Source organism: Dermochelys coriacea, chromosome 1 (assembly GCF_009764565.3).
Source record: "Dermochelys coriacea isolate rDerCor1 chromosome 1, rDerCor1.pri.v4, whole genome shotgun sequence".
Classification (NCBI taxonomy): Eukaryota; Metazoa; Chordata; order Testudines; family Dermochelyidae; genus Dermochelys; species Dermochelys coriacea.
The window spans coordinates 302,603,862-302,630,503 of NC_050068.2; the positions used below are offsets into that span (position 1 = coordinate 302,603,862).

Sequence of the window (26,642 nt, forward strand, 5' to 3'; positions counted from 1 at the left end):
TAAGATTAAGTATTTGTTCTGAGATTGTCAGCTATCATGATGATGGGCATGGTATAAAAGCTTAAATAGAAAAGAGGAGAATATTTTCTCTTCAAGAACCACCTTAATAGCCAAGAGGTGGAGAGTGAGTGAGAGAGAGGCAGAACTAAAATTTGAGAGAAAGCAACAAGTCATTTCTAAAGAACTACTGAGTATCATGCTGTCAGAGGCAGAATTTCTGGGGAGAATAAGAATGGATGTTATTTGCCACTGTCATTTGGCTCCCTGTCAAAGTGCTTCAGTTTCCCCCAGTTTCTGCAATAATGACTGCCATGCTGTGGAGATGGAATGGACTAGAAGTGCTTTTACATGTATAACAAGGGAAAAGGTACTGGAAAGAAAGTAGGCCTATTAATAAAAAGCATTTAATTAATAAGGATTCAAAATTGGCTGGTACAAAACTCATTTTGTAAGCCTTTTTAATCCACAGAACTAAAAGGATAGAGATATTCCGATTTAGGATTCAAAGATGGTGATTTTAAAGTGAAAACTCATTTCTCCTCTCTCTCCTCCCTTCTCACCCCCATGCTAGAAAAAATGCCTCCCCTTTCCTATTTGTCCTTCCTTTCTGAAATGACATAAGGATTTAGGAATTGCCATATGTGATTGGCTTAGTAGTGTATCTTGCCTTTGACAATGGCCAGTATTTAGGACATTTCAGAGGAAGGAGAATGGAAACTCACAGTGCACAACTGCTATTGTAACAGCCCTTCCACTTTCCTTGCTCCTGACCTCACACAAGAACAGTCACATAATGGCCGGGAGATGGACTATATATGACCTTTGCATCTCCCTCCTCTGTGATTTTATATCAAAACCAGGTCTAAACTGGGCAGATGGTAACCACAGAGTAGATTAAATTTAAGCAGATTCACATTTCAGTTCTTGCTTCTTCTCTTTAGTATAAAGAAAAGGAGTACTTGTGGCACCTTAGAGACTAACAAATTTATTAGAGCATAAGCTTTCGTGAGCTCATGAAAGCTTATGCTCTAATAAATTTGTTAGTCTCTAAGGTGCCACAAGTACTCCTTTTCTTTTTGCGAATACAGACTAACATGGCTGCTACTCTGAAACCCCTCTTTAGTATGTACTGTATATTTTACTAAACTAATATTGCCTATAAATATGCAGAAAACCTTTCCTTTTTCCCATTGTATTCATGATGTTGCCAGGTCAGAGGCAACCTACCAAAAGTAACAACAGTGGGTAGAGGTTTTAGTGGTAGGCAATTATCTGTCCTATCTGCAAACATCTGAACATTAACAAATGAGGAAGTGCCCAAATTTTCTCCTACTGATTTCTCTCATCTCTTCTAAAATAAAATTTTCCTGCTGAATTAGAGACGAAGTTAAAGAAGCTTTATCATCATATGCATTAGAGTAAATATGAATAGATCTCCCTAACAAACTGGGTACCTGTGAAGGTTCTGCAGGAATCGGGTAGATGGCACTGCATGGCCTCTCTCTTGGGGACAGGCAAGAATTTTCTCTGGAATGCTTATGTTTGTCAGATAACAAAGGAGAAGCTGGAATATAAAAAAAACCCAAAAGATAACTTACTGCACTAAAATGCATTGAAATACTTAAATTCTGTGGGCCAATTTCATAACACAGAGAGAGACATCCAATTGTTCCCCTCCCAATAATTCACTTTCTTCTGACAATAAACTGCATTCTGTGTCACACAGGCAATAATTTGAGAATCAATGGGTTAGTGTATTGAGAGCCATTTTCTCAGTGGACAAACACTAACCTCTGGCACTGGATGGAGCAGAGCTGGTCACATTAGGTGAAGCGGAATGAGTAGAACTCAAGCTTGAGGTAGATGGACTTGGCTGGAAGTAGATGAGACACTCTTATGATCACATCATACATACAAGTTTGTAAAAATACAAATACACTGCATATCTATTACAAAATGTTTTGCTCAGAGCAGAGAGTTATAATTTGTTACATTAGTTTTCCAAGAGCTCTAAGCAGCAAACAGATGTAAATAATATAAATATAATTTATTACATTTTGAACTTGCTGCAGTGTTAATGACAATTAGACCGAAAGGTCTGATTAGAGAAAAGAAATGGATTTGTGTTAGATTGTGTAGCTTTAAATAACTTTTCTCACATGCATTTATATCTTCAAATTGGACTGTTATAGTTATGTAAATAATAATCATTCTCTATAACTAATGAAGGCTGACAGCATATAGAATATGAAGATCTGTTTATAAAAGCTTTTAACATTCTTTCAATCACAATTCTAAATTAAATAGAAGATGATAGTGAGTAAATAAATCTAGTGCTTTCTTGTGAGAAAACTCACAATAAGATCGTATTTAGCTTAGCTATGGCAATACTTTGTACCTGCATGTTGAAAACTTCATCAGAGCTTTCCGATTGCCCAGTGATATTGCTGACTTCAGCAGAGGCTTGTGATGACAATGAGGAGGATGAATATCTGTTTACAGCTGGGTAACTTAATGGACTGTTACAGAAAAAAATAAAAAATTGATTTAGTCAATTTCTCTTTCAGGTTTTCCTATGTATTAATCATCAATAGGGTACCAAGAGAAAATAAACAAACACTCTTATCTCATCCACTCTAATTTGGGTTTATTTATTATACTGTGATTTTTATCAGCTATGGATGTCTGCAGATGCCTGTGGACTGATGTATTAAGAAGCATATATATGATAAACTACACTACAGAGAAAAATTGTTCTAGTACATCGTATGAAAGTGCCAAAAACTAGAAATTCCTGGTAATTTAATCTTTGATTTACCTGCGTCTAGGAATAACCCTGGCACCATCTGGGCTCACAGAAGCAGGAGCTGAATTTCTACATACACGAGGGCTTCCATTAGGGAAGTGAACAGGACTAGCTTGCACACATGCAGAGAATTCCTAATTATTGGTTAAAAAAAGGTTAATTAGAATAGGAAAAGCACCGTCAAGCATTTTCTGACATACCTTTTCAATTTACTATCTGTACATTTTCATTGTGAATTAGGTGCATTCATATCTAAGAAGCTAAAGTATTTTTTCTGCAGTGATGTTAAACATTTTCCTTTGACAAAGTAAAATCATTATTTTTCTTTAAGTCACATGATAATTTTAAAAAGTGAAGTGAAGCTCCAATGCTAAAGCAATGTAATGCAACCAAGCAACCAAAAGATGTCACTATTTGTCACTTAGCAGAACTAACAACCATGTTCAAATGAAGCAGTCCTTGCGGCTAAGCTGTGTCCTATGGCCTGTCAGTGCATCTGCTCACATACCTGTATTCCCAAACTTGACTTCATCACAAAAAACTGATCTACCAGTTTTTTGTGTAAAGGTCTCATATCCTGAGGCACAAACTTCTCATGTACAGCTAATCCGAATTCTAGAATCTGGGCCTTCACAAAAAAAGGGGAGAAAAAGACATTGCATTTCAGTTTAATTTTTGCTTTCCATCATTAACCACCACGTTACAATGCTATGAATCCACAGAAATACATATTTTAAAAGGACCTTGATATTAAACAAGGCCTAAGGCCAAAACCAGGCATCTAGTCAAAAACATTTACTTTTCTCCTCTTTGTGCTGCAGAAGAACTTAGCTGGCTTGATACCAGCGGCTTTGTTGAATGTGTAGAGAAAACCTGACTCGGTGTGAAATGTGTGAATAAGCAGTTCTAAAAATAAGAATGAAGACCTTCCCCAAACAATACTGGGAAGGAAATGTCACTGCATAGAAACGTGAGAGATGACAACTCTGATAAGGAGCCAGTAGACTGGGGCAGACAACACGGATGTGTCCAAACACAGTTCTTGGAATGCACATCCTGCTATGACTACAGAACCCATGTTATTCCACTACCAGGTATCTCCTAAGCAGTGATAATTAATGTGGTGAGTTTATATGAAGGACAAAAATCCACCAGGCTTGAGAGTAATAGCACCAGAACATATCACTTATTATCTTGTTCAGATTTACTTAAATGGATCTAAAACTTTGGCTTGGTTAAGTGACGAGCCAAATAAACTTTAATGTAAAATAGAATAGTTACATTATGCTGTAATATCTTTGAATGAGAGCATCCTGTGGACATTTTGGGCCAGCATCTCAGTGGGTGTAAATCAGCAGAGCTGCATTGACTTCACCATCACAGGTGAAAATGACCATTTTGTTTCAGTGCAGGTCAACATTAATTTCTGCTTCAGCTAGAGGTGTTGTGGTGCCTCATGGGAGTTTACCCTCGGATCCCTTGTGCCCCATTCTCTCGTAGGGGCCCTGCTCTCCAGCTGGACTACATCTTCCATGATGCATCATGGCTTTCCCTGCAACCGAGCCACTGCAGTGCATCATGGGAGTCTATGGGGTCAACATGTAGAAACAAAACATTTCATCTAGGTTTTTCCCAATGAAAATTTCAGCCTAAACTGATTTTTCCTGCAGAAAATTTCTATTTTGACAAAAAAAACCTTTTTTTATTGGAAAATGTTTTGTTGGATGTTTTTGACCATCCTACCAAGTAGGTAAAGTTTATCCGGCTTATCACTTAACCAAGTGAATATTTAAAGTTCCTTATAAAATATCAAAATAAAAAGTAGACATAGTCAATAATGTCATTTCCCAGCACTTCTCTTCCTTTCAATTCATCACAAACTATGCAGCTCATTTATCTTTATTTTCCATAAATAGTAACTTCTACATTAAGTAATTCAAACCACACAATAAAAACAAATATAACAGGAAAAAAGGAGAAAAACAGTTCAAAGATCAAATAGTGATCCTAAGTTGTTATATAAAGTGCAACCTCTCAATTCCTTAGTTGCAGTCTATTTTTATTTCCTAATCAGGCAAGTATTTGTGGAATGTTTTTTAAAAATATTTAATTAATTAATTAACTAACTAACATAATACAAGTTGTATTATTGCTACAATATACTTTTTAGTCTTAGCAGTGTCAGTCTGTTGCAGTGGTAAAATATGTAACAACATGCAAATAAAACAAATACTTGCCATCATATGAAAGGAAGTTCTGCCTCTTACTGGTCCACTTATATTTTTTTGGACAGAGGAAAACAGGATGAAGAGGATCAGAGAGATTAAGTTAACTACACTTTTAAACCTACTTATAGGGAGTTGCAGGCTATCTGAAAACTTATACAGCAAATATTGAGGGCCACTGAGCAGCTAAACACTGCAATTTCATATCTTATCTGGGAACATATCAATTTCAGCTAGAATACACAGCAGGCTCTCTGCTTTGTCTTTTCTCCATTTTACCTGCTCAAGCATCAGCTCTCTCAAGCGTGTGATCTTCTCCCCATCCTCTGGGTGGTTCAAGATATATTCCTTCACAAAGAATGCCTGAGCAGAACATAATCACAGCACAAAGTCACAACAAATTTTGATGGATATGTTTACAACAGCTTTAAGGCACCAGGTTTTTCAAAACAATACCCCAACTCTTCCCACAGCAGTACAGAATAATAAAATCATGTATCACAGTTATAGACCCATTTTCATTTCACAGTTATAGACCCATTTAAAAGTACTGCCGTTCTTTTTGAGCAAACTGATATGCAACTTATACACAGAGATCACCTGCACAAATAAATGGCAACCATTTCTTGTATGAAAAGCCTTTATCCGAGGTCCAATAAGTGAACCGCTTCCATTTGGCCATTTAGGAAGCTCTGGTGGAGGGCTTTCTGCTGCCCAACAGGGCCTGTTGAACACTGGCCAAGTGCGCCTGCTTCTCCACATTTAACCATGCAGCAGCCAAGCAGTTAGGTGCAGAACCACCAGGTTCTGCTGCAGAAGTGGTTTTGGGACAGCAGGTCTGGCCTGAGCAGCAGCTGTAACAGAGCAGCCACCGAAAGTTCCAGCACCATGCTGAACCAGCGCTGGTGCAGCCAAGCTGGCCATATGAGGATCACCTTCACCCTGTCCTGCTTAGTCTTCATAAGGACCCTGTGAATTAAAGGCACTGGGGGGGACGGTGTACAACAGAGCCCCTGACCATGGGAGCAGAAAAGCGTCCGACAGGGAGCCTCTGTCGACCCCCCAAATTGAGCAGAAAACGTGGCATTTCCTGTTCTGCCTGGGTGTGAACAGGTCCATCTGGGCAGTCCCTCACCTCTGGAAGATGATGCTGACCACTTCCAGATGGAGGGATCATCGGTGGTGAGATGAGAAGGTCCTGTTGAGGCAATCTGCCAAAGCGTTTCTGGCCCCGATGGGCAGCTACGAGATGAATGTCATGTAGTACAGAAGTCCCAGAGCCTGAGGGCTTCTTGGCAAAGGGCACACAATCTGGCTCCGTCTTGCTTGTTGATATAGAACATAAGCAGCTGTATTGTCTGTGAGGATCTGGACCACCCTGCTTTCTATGTGAGGTAGGAAAGCTTGGCAGACCAGGAGAACTGCTCTGAGCTCCCTGACGTTGATGTGTAGGAAGCGATCGTGACATGACCAATGGCCTTGCATGCTGAGATCGCCCAGATGGGCTCCCCACCCCAGGTCTGAGGCATTGGAGATGAGGGTCACCGATGGGGACGGAGCCACTAAGGGAACTCCCTCCAACACTAATGCAGGATTCTGCCACCAAGTGAGTGATGATAGTACAGGTCCGGGACCCTGACCACATGGTCCATGCTATGTCTGTTCGGGACGTAGACCAACACCAGCCACGCCTACAGGTATCTGAGGCAGAGCCATGCGTGCCGGACTATGTAAGTGCAGGCCGCCATTGTGGCCCAACAATCGCAGGCATGTGTGACTGGTGGTGAGATGATGGGCTTGCATGCACAAGATCAAGTCTGCCATGGCTTGGAACCGAGCCTCGGGGAGGAAGGCTCTGGCCTGAGTAGAGTTGAGGACCATTTCAATGAACTCTGTGCATTGCACTGGAATTAAGGTCAACTTTTTCTCATTTACTAACAGCCCCAGGTCACGACAGGGGGAGCAAATCGGATCAAGATGCCACGACATCTGATCCTGGGACCAGTCTTTTATCAGCCAGTTGACGAGGTACAGGTAAATTTGAACACCCCAGCCCTCAGGTAAGCAGCCACTGGCGCTATGCACTTTGTGAATACCCTTGGGACTGACGAGAGACCAAAGAGCAGCGCTGTGAATTGGAAGTGGTGCTGGCCCAGCACAAAATGGAGAAAGTGCCTGTGCCCTGGGAAAATGGAAATATGAAAATCCTTCAAGTTGAGGGCAACGTACCAGTCCTCCGGATCCAAAGAGGGGGTGATGGAGGCCAGGGAGACTATGTGAAACTTCAACTTCTTGAGAGAATTGTTGAGGCGACATAGGATTAGGAAGTAGCTGGATTAGAAAGTAGCGGGAGTAGAACCCTTTTTCTTTCATGTCCCGAAGGACTTCCTTTGCCACCCCCAGGTGCAGGAGGTTCTCGACCTCTTGAACGAGGAGTTGCTAGTGAGACGGGTCCCTGAAGAGGGATGGGGAAGAGGGGTGGGAGGGAGGGTCAGCCACGAACTGCAGGGTGTACCCTGAAGATATTACTTCGAGCACCTAACGGTCCAAGGTCAGCCATGACCAGGCTGACCGGAAGGGGTGCAGTGGTTGAGGAAAGAGTGGGAGGGTGTATCCTGGGAACTGAATGAGGCGCCATCCTCAAGCACATCCTCAAAATGACTGCTTCTGGCCTCCTTGGTTTCTGGAAGGGCCAGGCTCAGCAGATGAACGGGAAAACAACGTGTAACGCTGCTTAGACCCCTAGTCTCTATCCTATTTCCTGTATGTGCCCAGCTGAGGAGTGCCGCAGGACTTAGACTGGGGAGGCGGAGGGCCGAACAGCTTTCTGGTCTGCTGAGGGTATGAAGGCCCAAGGAGCAGAGGGTGGCCCGGGGGTCTTTAAGGCCGTGAAGCCTTGTATCCGTGAGCATGGAGAAGAGCCCTGCCCCCTCAAAGGGGAGTCCTGAATGGTGACCTGCATCTCCTGGAATAACCTGGAGGACTGCAGCCAGGAGCTGTGCCTCTTGGCCACCACCGAGGCGACCACCCTGGCCGGTGAGTCCGTAGCATCCCAGGCCATCTGGAGGGCCCCTCTCGCCACTGCTGTGCCTTCTTCCACCAAAGCGGCAAACTCCTGGGCTTGGTCCTGTGGGAGGGCCTCTTTGAATTTGCTATTAAAATTGTACCTGCCTAACAGGGCCCGGTGGTTAAACACCCAAAATTGCAGGCTTGTCGTCAAATAAACTTTTCTGCCAAACAAGTCTAGTCTCTTGGCATTTTTTGTTTTTTGGTGTGCCACTGACTTGGCTGTGCCTGTCTCTTTCATTAACAGTGGACATAACCAGTGACGCCACTGGAGGGTAAATGCACAAATATTCAAACTCTTTTGCAGGGACGTAATACTTCTTTTCCACCTTCTTAGAAGTAGGCGGAATGGAAGAGGGCGTCTGCCACAGCAATCTGGCAGTCATAAGGACCACTGCGTGGACAGGCACCGGAGGAGGATATAACATTAAAGAGGTTGTTGGAATCCTCCGTGAACTTACTTTTTAAGTTCAAATTGGCAGCCACCATTTAAGGAGGGCCTGGCGCTCCTGGAAGTTGTCGAGGGTACTGCCTGTTCGGGAGGGGCCTGCCACCACTTCATTTGGAGACAACGACGATTGTACTGCTGGGGGAGGGGCGGGTTCACCTTCCCGCTCTGGGGATGGCTCCTTCGGTGTTGGAGCCTGCTGCACTGTCCCTGCTTTGGAGTCGGTGTCGTGTTCTGACTCCGGTGCCAGTGGTGCCAGAGGCAGCTTGTCCGAGGCGGCCAGGGAAGACTGGTGGGAATATGGGACCAGCATTATGGACAAGCCCCATGGGTTCCAGCATGGCCATTGAGTGGGCCACGGTCCCTGCTGCCATGCTGCAGCTGCTATACCGGTCTCGCAGGTCGGCAATGAATCTCCCCTCCTCAGCAAGAGGCTGAACTCCCAATCCGACTCCGACCATTGCCCTTCCGGCAACCAAGGCGGAGTTGTTGAGGCCTGAGTTTGCTGACTGATCTAGTCAGCGACCGGTAAGATGCAGGCAAGGATTGGTGCCTGCTTGACAAACAGTACCAAGGAGATTGAGACTAGTGTCATGATAGGGAGTTACCCCACCCATGTGGGGACTGACGTCTGGGAGACCGTGTAGGCGAAGGTGACCTGTGCCACAGCAATCTTTGGTGTGAAGCTTGCCAGTACCATGGCCTTGACCAGTGCCTTGACTCCAGTGTCCCATGCCTCGTAGGGAGAGAGTGGTGCCGGGGTCCTAGGCTGTGGAGATGGGGATTTAAGCCTGAGGTCCAGAGAGGATGCTCCATTGCTGTATGTGGTTGATCCATGACTGGCTTGCCCTTAAATTTTGGGATCTTAGCTGAGTCTGGCGCAGCAGTATCAGACGGCCTGCTTGTTCTTTAGCTGCTGGGGCTGCTTTGGGCAACGAGTGTCCTAGGAGAAGCCGGGGTCCCCTGTCGCTTCCAGGAGTAGGAGGCAGATCATTGGCCAGGCTAGAGAGTCCGACTGCAGCAGTATCCATAGTAAGCTCCGGGATGGGCACCTGGCCTGACATAGATCCTTTGCTCGAAGCCCCTTTCCCCTCTGGTGCTGGGGAGCTCTTCTTTTGCTGCTTCTTAGGCACCGGCGAGGGGGGAATGGTGCTGAGTGGAGCCCAGTGCTGGCGGTGCACTCCGTACCAATGCTGAGGTGCTCAGCGTGGGGTCTGAGCGGGAGGGCTCCAACACAGGAAGAAGTGCAGCCTCCATGCGGAGGGCCCTCAAGTGGATATCCTGCTCCTTTTGGGTTCTAGGGCAAAAGTTTTTACAGATTCTTGTACTTATCCTTTCTATGGGACTCCCCCAAGCACTTAAAACAGCTGTCTTGGGGGGTCACTAATAGGTATCGGCTTGCTGCATGACGAGCATGGTTTGGAGCCAGGGGAACAGGGCATGCCCTGCTCTGGGGCGAAGTCCCAGCTGGGAGTCTAACTACCAAACTAACCTAACACTTAACTTAATGGCTAACTAAGTACCTACAAACTATATACAAAGAAGATAGACAATGGGCTGTAAAGAACCACTAACGCATTTGCAATGCAAGAAGAGATGCTCCAACCAACCATCATGGGCGGTAAGAAGGAACTGAGAGGGCGTAGGGATGGTGGCATCTAATATACCAGTGCATGGGCGCGGCACTCAAGGGGGTGCCACAGACGACCCTACTGATATTGCTAAGGCAAAAATCTCCGACGACTCTGCACGTGGGCGCGCACACACCTAGAATGGAATCAACATGAGGAAGCACCCAAAGAAGGAGGAGTGTTAAGAAACAGCATGGACAATAGGAGATGGGTTCTTTTTGGCCCTGCGGAGGGAAGTTACATTGCAAGAAGAAGGGGTTGACTGAAGAATCTTTTTTCTGGGTCCTGGCTTGCCCTGCAATAAAATGCTGCAATAGGGAGGATGATATCTGTTGAAGAGCCTGTATTCACAGTTCAGGTCTACCCTTCACTTCACTTCACACTTCAGGTCTAGGCCTGAAGATCCAGGGCTGGAAAGGGGACAGACACATTGAGTGTGTGGCCCTGTAGAGAAGGGAAGAGAAGAGAAAGGAAGGGAAAGCAATTATGGAGCGATGCCTTTGGGAAATGGAGGAAGAAGAGAAAAAATAATGAGATGAAAAAATGAGATCTGTTTCACCTTGTATTTTAGCTGTGACACTGAATACCTCAGACCCAAAGACAGCTCTCTATAAGCTTGAATGCTTGTCTCTTTCACCAACAGAAGTTGATCCAATAAAAGATATTACCTTGATCACTTATTTCTTAGAAAAGAAAGAACGAGAGCAGTTTCATTTATTCATGGTCTTAGATTTTCTTTCACCTCCCCCAGCTTTTAAAAAAAAAAGTGTGTGAGGGGGAGAGCTGAAAAAGGGGTAGGGACCAACTATGTATCACCCAGGGTGGAGGGGAATATATGGGTTGATCATAGATCACAGGAACAGGGGAGGAATAGGCAGCAGGCTAGAACTTTTAGTTTACCAATTCATGATTTGTTTCTGCATTAGCAGTACATCCCAACAATGTGTCAGGTTCATTTTCTTTCATCTTACTTCAGTTGCTGCCTTCAAAAATCTGACACACTGAGTGAGCAGTGACTCTTTAAACTGCTTTTGACCTTTCGGTCAAGTGGGCAGAGTGGTATTCAGCTTCTTCTTTTGCATGGCAAGAGAGGTGATTAGCAACATTCAAATATCAAAGTGCAGATTACTGAGCCAGCGAGTACCTTTGGAAGGGCTTTGTGTAAGTCTGAGATGCTGGCAGCAAATGATCAAAGTGGGCACTAATTTACAGTGGGTCCATAGTTTGTGACTGGTGTTTGTGACTGTGTTATCTCTCACTACCAGAGGTTTCAGAGTAGCAGCTGTGTTAGTCTGTATTCGCAAAAAGAAAAGGAGTACTTGTGGCACCTTAGAGACTAACAAATTTATCTGAGCATAAGCTTTCGTGAGCTACAGCTCACTTCATCAGATGCACTCGGTGGAAGAGATGACAGCATCTGAAATGAGATGTTTTGAAATGGCTAAGTGTGGACCATTGTTTCCAGGGTAGGTTGAAGCCTGTTATTCAACTTCTTCACCTTCTCATACTATGGTAGGGGGATTCCAACATACAGAGAAATATCTTATAAGACTTCTGGGGAAAATGTCAAGAACAAGCTAATACTTGTAGTGCCCACATCTTTTCTTTTTACTCAGAGCTGCAGCTTCAACATACCACAGAACTCTACCCAGGGATAATATTCCAAAAATTTAAGGTAATCATGAAGGTGGCCCAAGCATGATGATGATCATGAACAATTCTTCAACAAGAATATAGGTAAGAGGTGACAAAATACTTTTCAATTACACACACTGTTTCCTTCTAGACTTTCCCAGGAAGATCAGTTTCTTGAAAGACTTGGAGAAGATCTAGGAGAACAAGTTGTCACAGACACCCTTTCTTATTAAGGAATAAATGTAACAGTGTTATTGGCAGAACAATCTCATTAAGAAATAGAAACCTGTTCAAAACTATCTCCTGACCTAAAAAGAAGCTGACACAATGTAGGAAAGAGTGATAAAACTAATTTTAAATAGAGCGGTTTAACATTTCATGGAAAAAAATCAGTAACCATCAAAGAATGGGAGTACTTGTGGCACCTTAGAGACTAACAAATGGGGAAATAGTTTTACTTTGTGTAATGACTCATCCATTCCCAGTCTCTATTCAAGCCTAAGTTAATTGTATCCAGTTTGCAAATTAATTCCAATTCAGCAGTCTCTCGTTGGAGTCTGTTTTTGAAGCTTTTTTGTTGAAGTATAGCCACTCTTAGGTCTGTGATCGAGTGACCAGAGAGATTGAAGTGTTCTCCAACTGGTTTTTGAATGTTATAATTCTTGACATCTGATTTGTGTCCATTCATTCTTTTACGTAGAGACTGTCCAGTTTGGCCAATGTACATGGCAGAGGGGCATTGCTGGCACATGATGGCATATATCACATTGGTAGATGCGCAGGTGAACGAGCCTCTGATAGTGTGGCTGATGTGATTAGGCCCTATGATGGTATCCCCTGAATAGATATGTGGACAACAAAGCCTGTTGCCAACTCTGTCCATCGGATGCATCCGATGAAGTGAGCTGTAGCTCACGAAAGCTTATGCTCTAATAAATTTGTTAGTCTCTAAGGTGCCACCGGTACTCCTTTTCTTTTTGCGAATACAGACTAACACGGCTGCTACTCTGAAAGCTTAAAATTAGTAAAACTATGCATGAAACAGATAATACAACAGATCTGTAATATATATTTTATAAATAAACTGCTTACCTCTTGGTACCTAGCAACTCCACCATTAACTGCTGCATCTATGACCCCATTCAGACACATTGTGAGTGGGTTTATATTCTGCATCTGTCGGGTCTGACACTGACTAATCAGAGTTCTCAGCTGTTGGTTCTTATTTTCCAGCACTTCAATAGCATTCTCGAGGGGACTCATTTCCACCTGGGGGAAAAAAAATCACCAAGAACATGCTTAATTCTCAAATATTTAACAGATAATTTATTAAAGGCTGTTTTTGCCGAATTCTAGACTCTAAAAAAAGGTTAATTCCTACATGCTTGGGTTGCCTTGTGAGATATGGGGTCAAAGACAGAATGACTTCAACCACACAAGCAAGGACCAAATTCCATCAGCAATTCATATTATTTGACTCTGCACGGCTGGTGAACACCTCCTGCAAAATATCGAGCCCTTTAACTCCTGGTGAAATTAACAGGGCACTCATTATCAGGCCCGGAGTGATTTCTGTGCCTTACTAAAGGGTCAGATAATAATATATACTGCAAGAAGACAGGAAAGGCAGAAGAAATTTTATAATTCAGTAGCTAGAGTAGAGAATAGACTTCTATGGCCTCTATAGCTGTCATCATTTACCAAATGTTACCACCCAGTGGTATTTGAGACAACGCAAGTATGTGCTATGCTAAGCATAGAGGAAACTGTATTATTTCAGCTATAATTGCTGGCAAAAACTGACTGTAATGGTGATAAAGGTACCTATGGGAGGGTCTCCTGCTGTTTTGAGGTGACATTTTTTATGCAAAATATTGGGCTGTGCTGTATTAATCTGGGAATTTATGTGTACTGGAGCAGCAGCCACAGTACCAACAACTAGCAGATTTTCTCTTGCTTTACACAGAATTGTATCATTTGATTTGTACTAAATTGAGTAGCTGTTTTTCAGTTAGGACTATACCAGAAGGATGAGAGAAAGACTGACAAACAAAATAACAACATAAAAAAGAGTAGATTTTTAAAAGGAAATAATTTGTACAGCAGTAACCCTGCGTTCAATGGGGACGCATTATAGTTTCCTATTAGTTTTGGACTGTCTTCTCTGGCAAGAAGGAGAATATTTGCATGTGCCAACCTTCTGGGCCTGAAACTTGCCAGGTTAGCTAGAGAACTTTAAACAAGAAGAATTATTTTCCAGAATATGTTTTGAATGTATTAGAGAAGTTTCCCTGAAATTTAACTATGAAGAAAACAAATTACAAGCTGTTAGTAATGGGTTGCTACTTTAGACCTGGATCTTACAATGAGCTTCATGTAGGCAGGTTTCTGCGCTCATGCAGAGACCCAGTGACTTTAACAGAGCTCCATGAGAGAGAGGGATCCACCCCCATGGCACTTTTAGCAGAATGGGGGCCCTCAGAATGATTACCTTTCAAGTATACCAAGAGACATGTTAGGCCATAAATATTCTAAGCAGGGAACACTGTCATACCAGGTTCTAAGAAAATAACTTGCTGACATTCAGTGTCACCTCTGACTATATTTTTCTTGTTTTTTTGTCTTGAATTGTTTGACTCAATCATAATGATGGTTGGTGGCTCCTACCAGTGCTATTCAATTATTTATGGGAACTAGATACCATAGAAGGATTTAAAAATCATTTATGAGCTTTATTCAGCATAAAAAGCAGGCTGAGATGGATTCCTGCCACTAGCAACACTAGATATTACTAGTAAATCTTTAAATCTGGTTTATTACATGCTGTACATATAAAGAAGTAACCTAGTTGCTAAGCCAGTATCCAAAATGAACTTGGAAGCAAGAGTCTATTAATAGATCTCTTCATACTTACTATTTCACGTTTTTCCACTTCGAACCAACGGGATATCCCAGGTAAACTCTGCACTAAGATCAGTGTTGTTCTTTCCACCCATAGACTCTGCAAAATACAAAAGCAAATTATTTGGTGTATTGTTCTTTTGGAGACACGCGATCTAGAATGCACATTGCTTCTGCCACCTTGCCCTATTTTCAGTGGTTTGTTTGATCTTTTCTTAACTGATTAATTTCTTCATTCTTGTGATTTTGAATGACAGTAATTTGGTAATAGCCAAATCTTCTCAAATGACCACCCAAAAGAATACAATATACATTTTTCTCCTTTACCGTCTAGGACTGACTATTAATTTCCGCTGAACTCATGAGTGGAGGATACTCTTTTTATCCTGGTCTCTGTTCTCTAAATGGACTACAGATGAAAGCTACTCACAACCTAATCTATTGGGAAAAAGGACACTTTCTAGTTTTTGTATTCCTGAGATAAGGAACAAATGGGAAAACACTTATGTTTAAAAAGAGTGACTAACTCTCCTTTATCAAGTCCTACAATATATCAAAGTGTATTGCATACATCACCCACAAACACATAATACTATTAAGTGCCTTTTAGGGAAATATCTTAAAGTAATTTAAAAGCATTATTGTGACACAAAATTCTGTTGAATTACAAGGTTCCTACAGTATATAATATAATGCTTATATAAAATACATCAGAGTAGTACAATTAAAGAATCCTAAACTTTGATGAGAATATAGAACTGACTCATTAAGCTCATTTTATGGTGCTTTTTATTACCCTTATAGTTCTTACTCTAAGTTTACAGCAATACCAACATGTGATAATGCACTTTATCCATTTGAATAATTCCCTTATTGAAGCCCAAGATATACAAATGTATTTCATATATACATTACTAAGAGATGAATATCTTTGACTAGGTACATATATATATAGGCAGGCATATGCTGAAAGAGTTTCCAAGTGTCTTGTGGGTCAGTGTTAAGGTTGGTACTGAAAAAGGCAAGAGTGAATTTTCCACACACCAATATTTTTGTTAATAGGATTAATTATAATTTATTTATTAGGGACTAATTTGTGGCTTGGCCCTGGATTAAAAGATAGCATGTAGTTGTCATATCACAAGCTCAGACCAGGAACCATATTGTAACTTAAAGAGTCACAAGTTGGTTCCTGCTTCCCCCTTCTTCTACAGGAGAAATCACCTGTGCCTTATGCCTGGCGCAGATTACTTTACTTCCCAGTCTGTGCCAGTTTAACTGTTTTAGCAAACAGTGTGGATGCTACTCTCCCCCTGCAAAGCTATATAGGTAGCTTATGCAGGTAGCGTGTGAAGGGAAGTAAGTGGGCTTCTTACGCATTCTCACTCACTTGTGCAGATATGTAGGGCAAGTGACAACTTGCCTTATGTTTGTCTTCCTTATTTTAATTAAAATCTGAAGAGTATGGAAATGACACTTGATTTACCATTATTTGCAGGGTCCATTGAATTTACTCTTATCTACTTCATTGGGCACATAACTGTAAATTATCTTATGAACAGTGTTATACAGCACTAGTAGTACAGGAAACTATATGGTACCATACCTTGAATTCATTCTCCTTGTCTTTGGTCCCTTTGTGGAATGGCCTGATTTACCATTATTTGCAGGGTCCATTTAATTTACTCTTATCTACTTCATTGGGCACATAACTGTAAATTATCTTATGAACAATGTTATACAGCACCAGTAGTACAGGAAACTATATGGTACTGTACCTTGAATTCATTCTCCTTGTCTTTGGTCCCTTTGTGGAATGGCCTGTCGTATCGGAATCTCCAGATGTGATTCACTTTATAAAAACTCTTGATGTTATCAGGGATGCCCTCTCTCTGCAGGACCTCCTGGCTTTCAGGAATTGGTGTCACTGCATAGATCTGCAGATCTACATGTAAAAAGTTAAGGGCCAAACTAACTTATCACCAGCAAAACAAGTAGACTGGTTCCTGAAGCATGAAGAAATAAAAATTCTGAAAGTTCACATGCTTAAGCTTCCAGATCATTAACTTATTTTAACAAGTCACATTTACTTCTAAAACGCAGCTATCTAGTATATGGAAATTATAATATTTAACTATGGATACTCCTTCAGATTTCACCCATAGCCTATGATACCATGCTCTGTAAATCAAGAATTAGAATTATTGCAACTTAAACTGACATACTAGTGCTCAAAGTCTGACAGTTCTGCAAAGTAATTTAAATGAAATCAAAATGTTTAACCAGTGATCTCCTATCAAGGATTTTTAAATAAACAAACAAAAACACGTAGAAGCATAAAAGAATGACTGGAAATAGTTACCTGAAGAAATTATGAAATAAAAAAAAGTGTTAGAAGTTAAATTCTTTCCTGATGTAATTCCAATTATTTCAGTGAAATTACATCACATGTAAATTTGGCTGTAACAATATAATTTTTTTTTAAAAGTGTGCAAAAATTAACTGCAGAGTATGATCTTGTGAAAGTATGGATACACTGTGCTTCTGCCTGAAAGATGGTCTCATCTGGCTGATTGGCATGTTGCATAGCAATGGCATGTGGGAACTCGTTCAACATTCGCTGTTGGAAAGCCTCCAGTCTCTCATAGTCATGGCCTCGGCAAACAAACTCCTTATTCTGTACAGAAGAAACAGAGCTAGTTACATGAAAATAACTGAGTACCATTAAATAAATAAAGACACACTTTTAAAAGAGGGCTTTTGGGGATGCTTATTGCACTATTTGAACAAAGAAAAAGGTAAGTAACAAAAGGCAAAAGCAGAAAAATATATAGAGGGAAAAAGTGATTTAGTCAAAAGGAAAGCAAATGTAATTGTGCCATATAAAATACATTTTATTGCTTGAGGCATTCTGAAAAATCTAATCATTACATATTTCTGTAAGCCGTGATCTGAAAGGCAAACATTGTTTTTACTAGCTGAAAGTATGCACGGGTAATGTAAAGTAATGGATAGTGAAGGAAACAGGAGAGTCATACATCCTTTGTGTGGTGTACTGAATTTTTTTTGCTGGTTAGTCCTAAATCTTGCTTTATAGATATGCACCTTGGAGAAAGGGAAGGGATAAGAATCCTTCAGAATGCATCCCTATTGCCTCTCCCTCTGAAGACTGCTCAGATCACCAGTCTGATATATTCGGCCTGCCCTGCCTTAGGGGGAAAGAGAGAATGAGGGTAACTGAGCCTGCTCCAACTCTGAATCTTCCACATGGCTGCTCACTGTTCCCCTGCAGCACCAGGTCAGGTTGGCTTTCTTAAACATTTGTGTGTGCAACATGAACCTCACATAAACCATTAGATGCCAGGAGCTGGAATTCCCAAAGCAGCACTTATTATTTACAATGGTTGTGCTGATACCCACAAGTGCTATGGAAATACTCTTCTTCATCAGCTTCCTATAACCCTGGGCATAGGACTTTAGACAGGGCCTCATCTTTGTATATTATAGGATTTTATCCAATTTATCAGTAATAAATATGCACATTCATCATTTCCCAAGCAATAATGTTAAATAAATTCACTTGTTTTATCTATATTTTTGCAGTGGTTTTGTTTAGCAATGTTTGGTAAATATAATAATCATCTCTGTAAAATCATGAGAACACAAACAGATATCATATGCATCTGAGAGCGCCAGCCTTTCTTGTGAATAGCTGTTGGTGAAATAAACTCTGATATTCTTTGAGTGCAAATACAAATAATAGCTGAGGATACTTGCATTTGAAAAAGTGAAGCCCTTTCCACAGCAAACATAGCTAGGGACTTCACCACAATAATTAACAAGCCACTTGCCTTAAAAAAATTGAGGCAGATATAAATAGTAAGTCCTGAAGCATGCTTGCAAAGCTAACAGAGAGTAACACTGTTCTCTGTACTTTAGCAGTGTTATTTGTAATTAACTCACAGGGAAAAGTATATTAAAAAAGGCTGAAACAAATGTATAGATCAGTAACAACTGAATATCTATCGTGCAATGATTTTTTTAAGTAAGATTTATTCTACCAATTGACAAACTTTGCCAATTTTCCAAACCTTAAATTCTTTATAACCTAAGATTTTAAAATAAATTTGTGAAGATGGCTTGAACCAAGTAGTAATAATATACCCACGAGATGTGTTTTGTGTCACCTCTTTTAAGGGGAAGGAGTTTCATACTATACCTACTAAAAGCAAGACTGTGATTTCCCCTACCAGTCTGCAAGGCCAAAAAGTCCTCCCTTGCAGGCTACCCAGATCACTGCTCTGTTTGAGTGTGTGAGCCGGGGAATACAGAGGAGCAGACTCCATGAGATTGATGCTGTGGAGAGTGGAAGGAGTCTTTGCTGTGCCAGTCAGCACAACTGGATCAACAAAAGGGGAAAACTACGGTAAAAATAGTCAATGGCACCTAAGTTCCATTTTCAAGAGTGACTCAGGCACTTGGGAGCCTAAGTCTCATTAAAAGTCAAGAGGACAAATGAGACATAGGTAGCTTTGAAAAAGTTATCCCTAATCTGTACTTGGTAAAGGGGTGGTGTTGATTACTTTCCCTAATTGCCCCTTTGCTCAGTAGACCCTCGCCCCCACCCCTAAACATACCCCAACAGGTTTCTGGGAAGTCACTAATAAAAGCAAAATGGGAGTAAGGTTCTTGAGGAAGTGTTGCTCCCCTAGTAGCCCATAGCTGAGGCCTGATCTCCCATTTGTATACCGACACACAGTTGGAGCTCAAGCTATGTATGGTTTTGGAGAAGCTGTTGTCCATTCTGTGGGAACAAACATCTCACTCCCCTAAAAGAATATTAAGAGGCTACCCCATTAGACAAAACACCTGGAGTTTTCCATCTCCTACAAAGGAAGAACTGGCATAAGACATAATCAAGTTCTCAAGTAGGGGAAGAGAAGATGAATGAAAGCATGACTGATAGAATTAGTGCATTAACTTGATTCTGAATTTACTCACTCTTAAGAAAAATGGAAACTTTTTCCCATAAAATCCAACTCTGAAAAACTCTGGCTCCAAACGTTGTTGATCCATGATTTTATCATACAAAGAGGCTTCCATCATCTGAATAAGATTGAGAAGAAGAAATATATGTTTTATACTTAAAGCTTTTACAGAGAAGAGGCTGCTCAGTGCCCCAGGGAATTAGAATCACACTGCAGTTTTAATCAGCAATAAGGAGAACTAGACGACTCTTCTACAGTGGATTGAAAGCTTCCAAGAATTTTTGTGCAGTTATTTTCACTTAGGAAGAACAGATATTACCTTTTGTTTTTGTTTGTTTTGGGGTGAGAAATCACAACACACAAATCTCTTAGAATAATAAAGATGTGCATGTTTTTCTTCTATAATCTTCCTAATTTTCCATCTCCATTCTGATTATATGCACACACCCACACACAGACGCACACCACCATACCCATACACACCCAATTTGAAACATAATCCCAAGTATTCTGCTGATTACTCAAGTATCTAGCTATAACATGGGCATTTTCATAAGCACAGGACATTAAGGTTTGGGAATTTCAAAGAATCCTGCCCAAGGAAGTTAGGTGTCTAAATCTAATTTAATATCAATAGAAGCTGAGTACCTAAACTTCCTTGGGCTCCTTTGAAAATTCCAGTTTAGAAAATGTATAAAAATCCTTTCTTTGACCAATATATACAGTTGTTGTTTCACTCAAAATATTGGCACAAAGTGACTTGGTTTCAAAGTTTCCTATTTGTCTTGATGTGATTCAAGAGACAGGTTCTCTGTCAATATTTACAAATAGTGATAAAAAGAAAAGGATCAACATTAGTCAGTTATTGATATAATTTTGTTAATTTGCTAATATTGAAGACTTTGGGGGGAAATGTAATCAGAAGTAATATTAATTGCCGCCCTACTTAAATTACATGAAGAAACCTCATTTTTATACAAAGTCAGATTAACATCAACAGTGTATATGTACTGGAAGACTTCAGCATTTCAGTCTTTCAGATACTCACAACATAGATATGTCAAGAACCAATTAAATAGGCAAGACTAGGGATGTAGGTTTGTCATGATGGGAAAAAGTGTGGCAGATAGCATAATCTTCCCATTATTTGTGACTTTTCTTGTGTGCCTGTGACTCACCCCGCAATGGTGGCTCCTGTCCCACAGGGCTGGACGTGGCAGCCCACTTTAGATGTTGTGACATGGCGTACAGGGTTTTAGCACTGGTCAGGTTTGGCCCAGCTGTCCCTCTGTCATGAATCAGGTAGGAGGAGGTGGAGGGGGTGGAGCCAAACTTCAGTAAGTGGCATTGGGACCTGGTGCATGGGGCTGCAGTGCTGTTCAGGTTTGGCTGCCCCTCAATTGTAATGTAGTGCTCCATCCCAGTGACCTCTCTATTCTTCCTCATCCCCCAGCCTACCACTTTCCACATTGGGCCAGGATTAGGGTTGCGATGTCTGGATGGAGGGGCACTGTTACGAACTGTCAGTGCCCAACTGTCAAAGTGAGGAGGAGGAGGAGATGTTTTATTGAAAATCATGGAGCGGTCACAGTAAATTTAGTGATCTGTGACTTTTACTAAATTTACTGTGTCTGCTCTATGACGTTTGATAAAAAATGATGTGACAAATCTGCAGCCCTAGGCATTACTAAGGGCAAAATTTTTATGGTAGTACTCAATTTGCTTCTTCTTATGTCTTTGGCCCTATCTACCCAATAGAGCAAACTAAACATTAAATATGTTTTTGAGTTCCTAAAAAAACCTTTTAGTGGAACAGGAAGCTTCTAATAGGAGAGACGACAAAACCCTTATTTAGGTTCTGAATTGTTAAATTGTCATTTTAAAAAAAATATCATGGCTCTCAGAAAAATATTTATACAGAACTAACGATCCATTGCTTGGCTTTTCAAGCAATTAGAATAATGAAGGTGGGCAGCTGCTCATAACAGAGCGATTGTATATAGTGTTAGCTAGAAATATGACTACAACAAAAGTACAGCTTTGTACTCACTCGTGTGTTAAAAATGTTTTGGATGGCTGTCCAAAATGGAAGCATTTAAAATCTATCCATTTACTGTTATTCTGCAAATATCCCAGAATACTTTATACATATATACCAGGTGTAGCCAACCAGCGGCTCTTTTAAGTTAAAATGTGGGTCGTGGAGCACCCTCATGTCCTCCACATTCTCCATCTACCAGACTGGGGGGAGAAGGGGCTCAAGGCTTCTGCCCTGAGGTAGAGTGGTGGGGCTAAGGGCTTCTGCCAGAAATGACTGGGGCCTGCTGAGTGTTGGGGGAACACAATTTAAAGGTTCAGGCCCTCCCAACAGCTTGAGTCAGGCCCCCCGATACCCTCAGTGGTCCCTCCATCGAACTCCCAGGAGTTAGCTCCATGGGGAGAGGCAGCAGCAAAAGCAGCAGCTCTCCCTGCAGCTCCCAGCTGTTTACCGCTGCCTCTCGCCATTGCCTCAGCTCCCAGCTTGCTGGCTCAAGCAGCTGTCGCACAGGGAGAGGGAGGCAAAATGTGACTGAACGGAGCCAGCAAACCCCGGGAAAAAATGGGAAGGGGAGGTGTGAACCCATGTGCCCCCCCATACATCGCCTCCTGTTTCTGCCTAGCTGGAAAGGGGGTCTCGGGGCTTCAGCTCTGTGGGAAGCACCTGCCAGGGCTCAGGGCTTTAGCTCCACTTCCGCTGAAGCCCCAAGCCCCGGCAGGTACGCCCCAGCTCTCGAACTTCTGGAGATTGTCCAGAACCTCAGTCAGAGGGTCAGTAAGTTTGGCCACCGGTGATATATACATTATAGGGAACAAATAAGAATCAAAGGTAAGGATTGCATACTAGTCGTATTAGGCTTACAAGGCCAAACTTAATATGCTAAGAATCATTTTGTTTAACTCTAATCAAAAGGGAGCTCTTTATTCTGAATGACCAAAATGCACCCGGGTACATTACCCTCATCTTGCTGAGATTTCTGTAGTCATAATAGCTCTCGTACTGCTCTGCAATCTTCCTGCATAAGATGATGCCATTCTCCCAACACTGTAGACAAACAGGTTACAGAAATACTCAACACAGAGAGGAATCATGCTTTGTGGCAATTTCAAATAGCTTTCCAAGTATCTTCTATTATTGATACAATTTCCCAGTAGCCAACAAATATAAGGCAGACAACCCCTGTTGTGTGACAATTCACAATATGTTATTAAAGCTCCTTCTTTGTAGGCTGACTGAACTGCACTGCCAGTTACTGAACACACTTGAACATAATACCCACTGTCTGCAGTATCTTGATAAGGGCAAAACTCCTTAACTAAATTTCTGGACTCTTTGAGGCGTCAAACTGTATCTTTCCCGAGTTAGCAGATAGAAGGAATCATTTGAGATAAGACACATTGTGCCACTGCAGAAGGTGGAGATCACGAATGAAATGATATCCATCTCCTCCAGCACTGCACATAGGATTTATTCAACTGGTTAATATGTTCCTATATAAAATGTATTTTACATATAGAAGAGTAGAAAAATTAGGAAAAACATTCCTTCCTTGATTTTTTTTTGGAGTAAGGAGAGGAACAATCTGGTTGAAAACAAGTTTTCAATTTCACAAGCTCAGAGTATCCTTAAATTGTTTGACTCATTGCTAACTAGCATTCAACATTAGTTTTAATTCTACTGCTTACAAAAATTGACATGGATATTACACCAGTTACAAAAAATTACAGTGTACCTATCTGTACTTGTGTATCAACGATCGAGGAGAGAGATTTAAGTAAAAAATTAAGCAGAGAGTATAATTTTAAACCAGATAATATTGGCGGCCAATATTTGTGCCAGTCTTCAAACCAATCAGCAATGGTTTCTGTCTAATTTGGGATAAGATTTCTGAATATTGGCAAAAGCTATGGTCACCATTAAAACTTACCAACAGCAACATCTGAATATTATCATTAGTATTACTGCTGCTGCAGTTGCTATTCAAGGGAACCAGCATGGTTCTGTAGATAGAGGACAGGCCTAAGAGTCAGGAGACCTGGGTTTTATTCCCAACTCAGTCACTGACTTGTGTGAATTCAGCATGTGTCTGTCCTTATGTGGCTCAGTTTCCCCATCTGTAAAATGGGGAAACACTATCTTTTGTAAAGTTCTCTGAGACTTCCAGTTGAACAGCACTATGGAAGTCCTAATCAACAGTATTTCAGACACCATGTGTGGTAATTTATGGCAAATGCTAACTTTTAAATGGCAGTCACTGGATATAAGAAATAAACACTGCAAAACTGGAGGTGATTTTACAATCCTACTACCCACTCAGGATAAAAATCGATAATTAAACCCACTTACCTTTCCCCGGTCAAAGTTCTGGATGATTGTAAGGTGAAGATACTCTTTGCGCTGCCACTCTGTTTGCATGGGATAGTTTAGAAATTCTCTCAATGGCCGATCAGACCATTCTAATAACTCATCGTACAGCAATAGTGTGTAGCCAGCCTCTGTCAGACAAGTTACAAAGTGTTATATGTAAACATGAAAAATATAAAATACCTCAAAAGCCATGTTATTTAAACCACTATCTACCATATGTGATGGGGCAAGACCAGATGGCTATAGAAAAGTAGTGGGAGATAGATATATTAGTTCCAGGATAAACAAATGCCTGATACTAGGTTAAGGGAAATGACAGCTGCTCCAGGTCAATTAAGACACCTGGGGCCAATTAAGAACTTTCCAGAAGGCAGGGAGAATGCTATGTTGATTGGGACACCTGAAGCCAATCAGGGGCTGGCTGAAACTAGTTCAAAGCCTCCCAGCCAGTCAGGCTGGTGTGCATGTCAGGAGCTGTGCGAAGAAGTTGTGCTGTTGGAGAGGCTGAGTAGTACACACCATATCAGGCACAAGGAAGGAGGCCCTGAGGTAAGGGTGAAGTGGAGCTTGAGGAAGTGGGGGCTGCTGTGGGGGAAGTAGCCCAGGGAATTGTACATTTCATGTTTCTAAAAGGTCAGCTACCATAGCTGATACTATTAGGGTGCCTGGGCTGGAGCCCGGAGTAGAGGGTGGGCCCGGGCTCCCCTCCTCCACCTTTGCCCCCTGTTTAATCACTGAGACTGGGAGACAACAGAGACTGTGCAAGGAAGGATAACTTCTCCTCACCTCCCTCGCTAGCTTATGATGAAAATGGCTCAGTAGACTGTGACCCTTATCGCTAGTGAGAGAAGGGTTACGTGGAGAGCCACAGTGAGCTTCTGAGGCTAGCAAAATCCGCTAGGAAACGCAGGACCCACGGAGGCAAGGACAGAGCCTTGTCACACACAATATTCTCAAAAAGTTATACCTCTGCATAGAACAACTACTTTACCTAAACCATCATAAGGGGCGCTAATAGCACAAGGTTGTTCTACACTTCCCATGATAATATGCTGTTTTCAGTTGCTTATAACTTTGCCACACTTTAATTGCTCAGGATAAAATTTCCTAAGCTGGGTGTCTACCTCAGGCTGAATATTTTTGTAAGTTTTGGCCCAGCCATTACTGAGAATGAGATTAGGGGCAAATATGTTGTTTTGCCCATGTTAAAAAAGTTCTTACAACTGTTTTGCTGAGAAGCTCTAGGTTCGCTGTGCTTTGGAGTATGGATTGGAATTTGGCAGAGGGATGGGCCTTTGTGTCAGATATGTGTCTTTTGCCATTCCCATAAAAATGACCAAATTATAAGACACTGAAAACTCTTAGATGCTCCGTAGAGACTTGTTAGAGTGTAGCACCTAATTTCTTCAAAGATTCTATCTACACTGTTCACTACAAAGTCTAAGCAGGACTATCCCTGCAATTGCTAATCCTGGCTGCTGCCAGGCACCTGGACGGAGAGCAGGGAGACTGCCTCTCCTGTTTTCTCAATGTTCCCTCAGCAGCATGGAGAAGGAGGAGGAACAAACTGATTAGAATGCAGAAGGGTGAGGAGCTGAGCCTGGGGGAAGAAAGAGTAGAGGGAAAAGACTGGGTCAAGGAGTCGGGGGAGAAAAGGAGAAGACTAGGAACTAGGAAAGGGGGGAGAAACAGGAGTGAAACTGGGACTGGGAGCCAGTGTGGGGGAAGGGGTATATAAAAGATTGGAAAACAAGAGGAGGGGCAGAAACTGGCAATGTCTAGACAAAGAAACCAGGACTGGAAGGTGGTGGTGAGGTCACTGGCATGAAGAGCTGGGGTAAAAAACCAGAACATGTAGAGGGGCAGGCTGAAGGGTACAGGGCAGAAGGGATAAGGGCTGGGAGGAACGAGGGAACTATGCCCACTAGAACACACTCCCCTGAGCCTGCAATGAAACCCAAGATTCAACATTCCCCTGGTGTCAAAAATATCAGTGAAACCCTCTGGCACAATGTCTCATTCTCCTCTACTGCTGGTCCACATAGCAGTAATAAGTTGTCATCCTCTATCAGCAAAAAGAACAAGAAGTACTTGTGGCACCTTCGAGACTAACAAATTTCTTTGAGCATAAACTTTCATGGGCTAAAACCCACTTTGTTTTAGTTAGTCTCTAAGGTGCCACAAGTACTCCTTGTTCTTTTTGTTGATACAGACTAACACGGCTACCACTCTGAAACCTGTCATCCTCTATCAGTTACTCTGTTAGCTTCAGTGGCAAGAACTGGCTGTGGATCTAAAGGTTCTAACCCAGTTGATGATCCTCATAGTGGAATCTGTTTTTTTGGTTTGCTTTTTTAAAAACCTAGGAAATTACACACACATAAAACTGTGTTAAAAGAACATTATTAAGATTGCAAAGTCAAACCTCAAAAGTTAGGATATGCTAGAATTAAGGTTGTCTGTGCAATCTTCATTTGGCCCTCCTGTATGTATGCATTAGGATACAGTCTTTAATTACATGATCACATACTATTTTT

The 26,642-nt window shown here is 41.7% G+C and overlaps 1 protein-coding gene across 4 annotated transcripts in view; it reads right to left on the reverse strand.

The window, feature by feature from the left end:
* Window positions 1-26,642, reverse strand: part of DOCK4 (dedicator of cytokinesis 4) — a 397,340-nt gene that overhangs the window by 17,222 nt on the left and 353,476 nt on the right. For all 4 annotated transcript variants that reach the window (XM_038397445.2, XM_038397456.2, XM_038397428.2 and 1 more), the window contains 13 exons: window positions 24,085-24,233; window positions 22,696-22,782; window positions 19,714-19,818; window positions 17,248-17,389; window positions 16,491-16,657; window positions 14,726-14,812; window positions 12,904-13,080; window positions 5,311-5,394; window positions 3,315-3,434; window positions 2,819-2,940; window positions 2,399-2,519; window positions 1,792-1,873; window positions 1,455-1,564 (listed from right to left, as the gene is read on the reverse strand). In XM_038397445.2, the coding sequence (XP_038253373.1) occupies window positions 1,455-1,564; window positions 1,792-1,873; window positions 2,399-2,519; window positions 2,819-2,940; window positions 3,315-3,434; window positions 5,311-5,394; window positions 12,904-13,080; window positions 14,726-14,812; window positions 16,491-16,657; window positions 17,248-17,389; window positions 19,714-19,818; window positions 22,696-22,782; window positions 24,085-24,233 (1,553 nt within the window). The remainder of the gene's footprint in view (window positions 1-1,454; window positions 1,565-1,791; window positions 1,874-2,398; window positions 2,520-2,818; window positions 2,941-3,314; window positions 3,435-5,310; window positions 5,395-12,903; window positions 13,081-14,725; window positions 14,813-16,490; window positions 16,658-17,247; window positions 17,390-19,713; window positions 19,819-22,695; window positions 22,783-24,084; window positions 24,234-26,642) is intronic.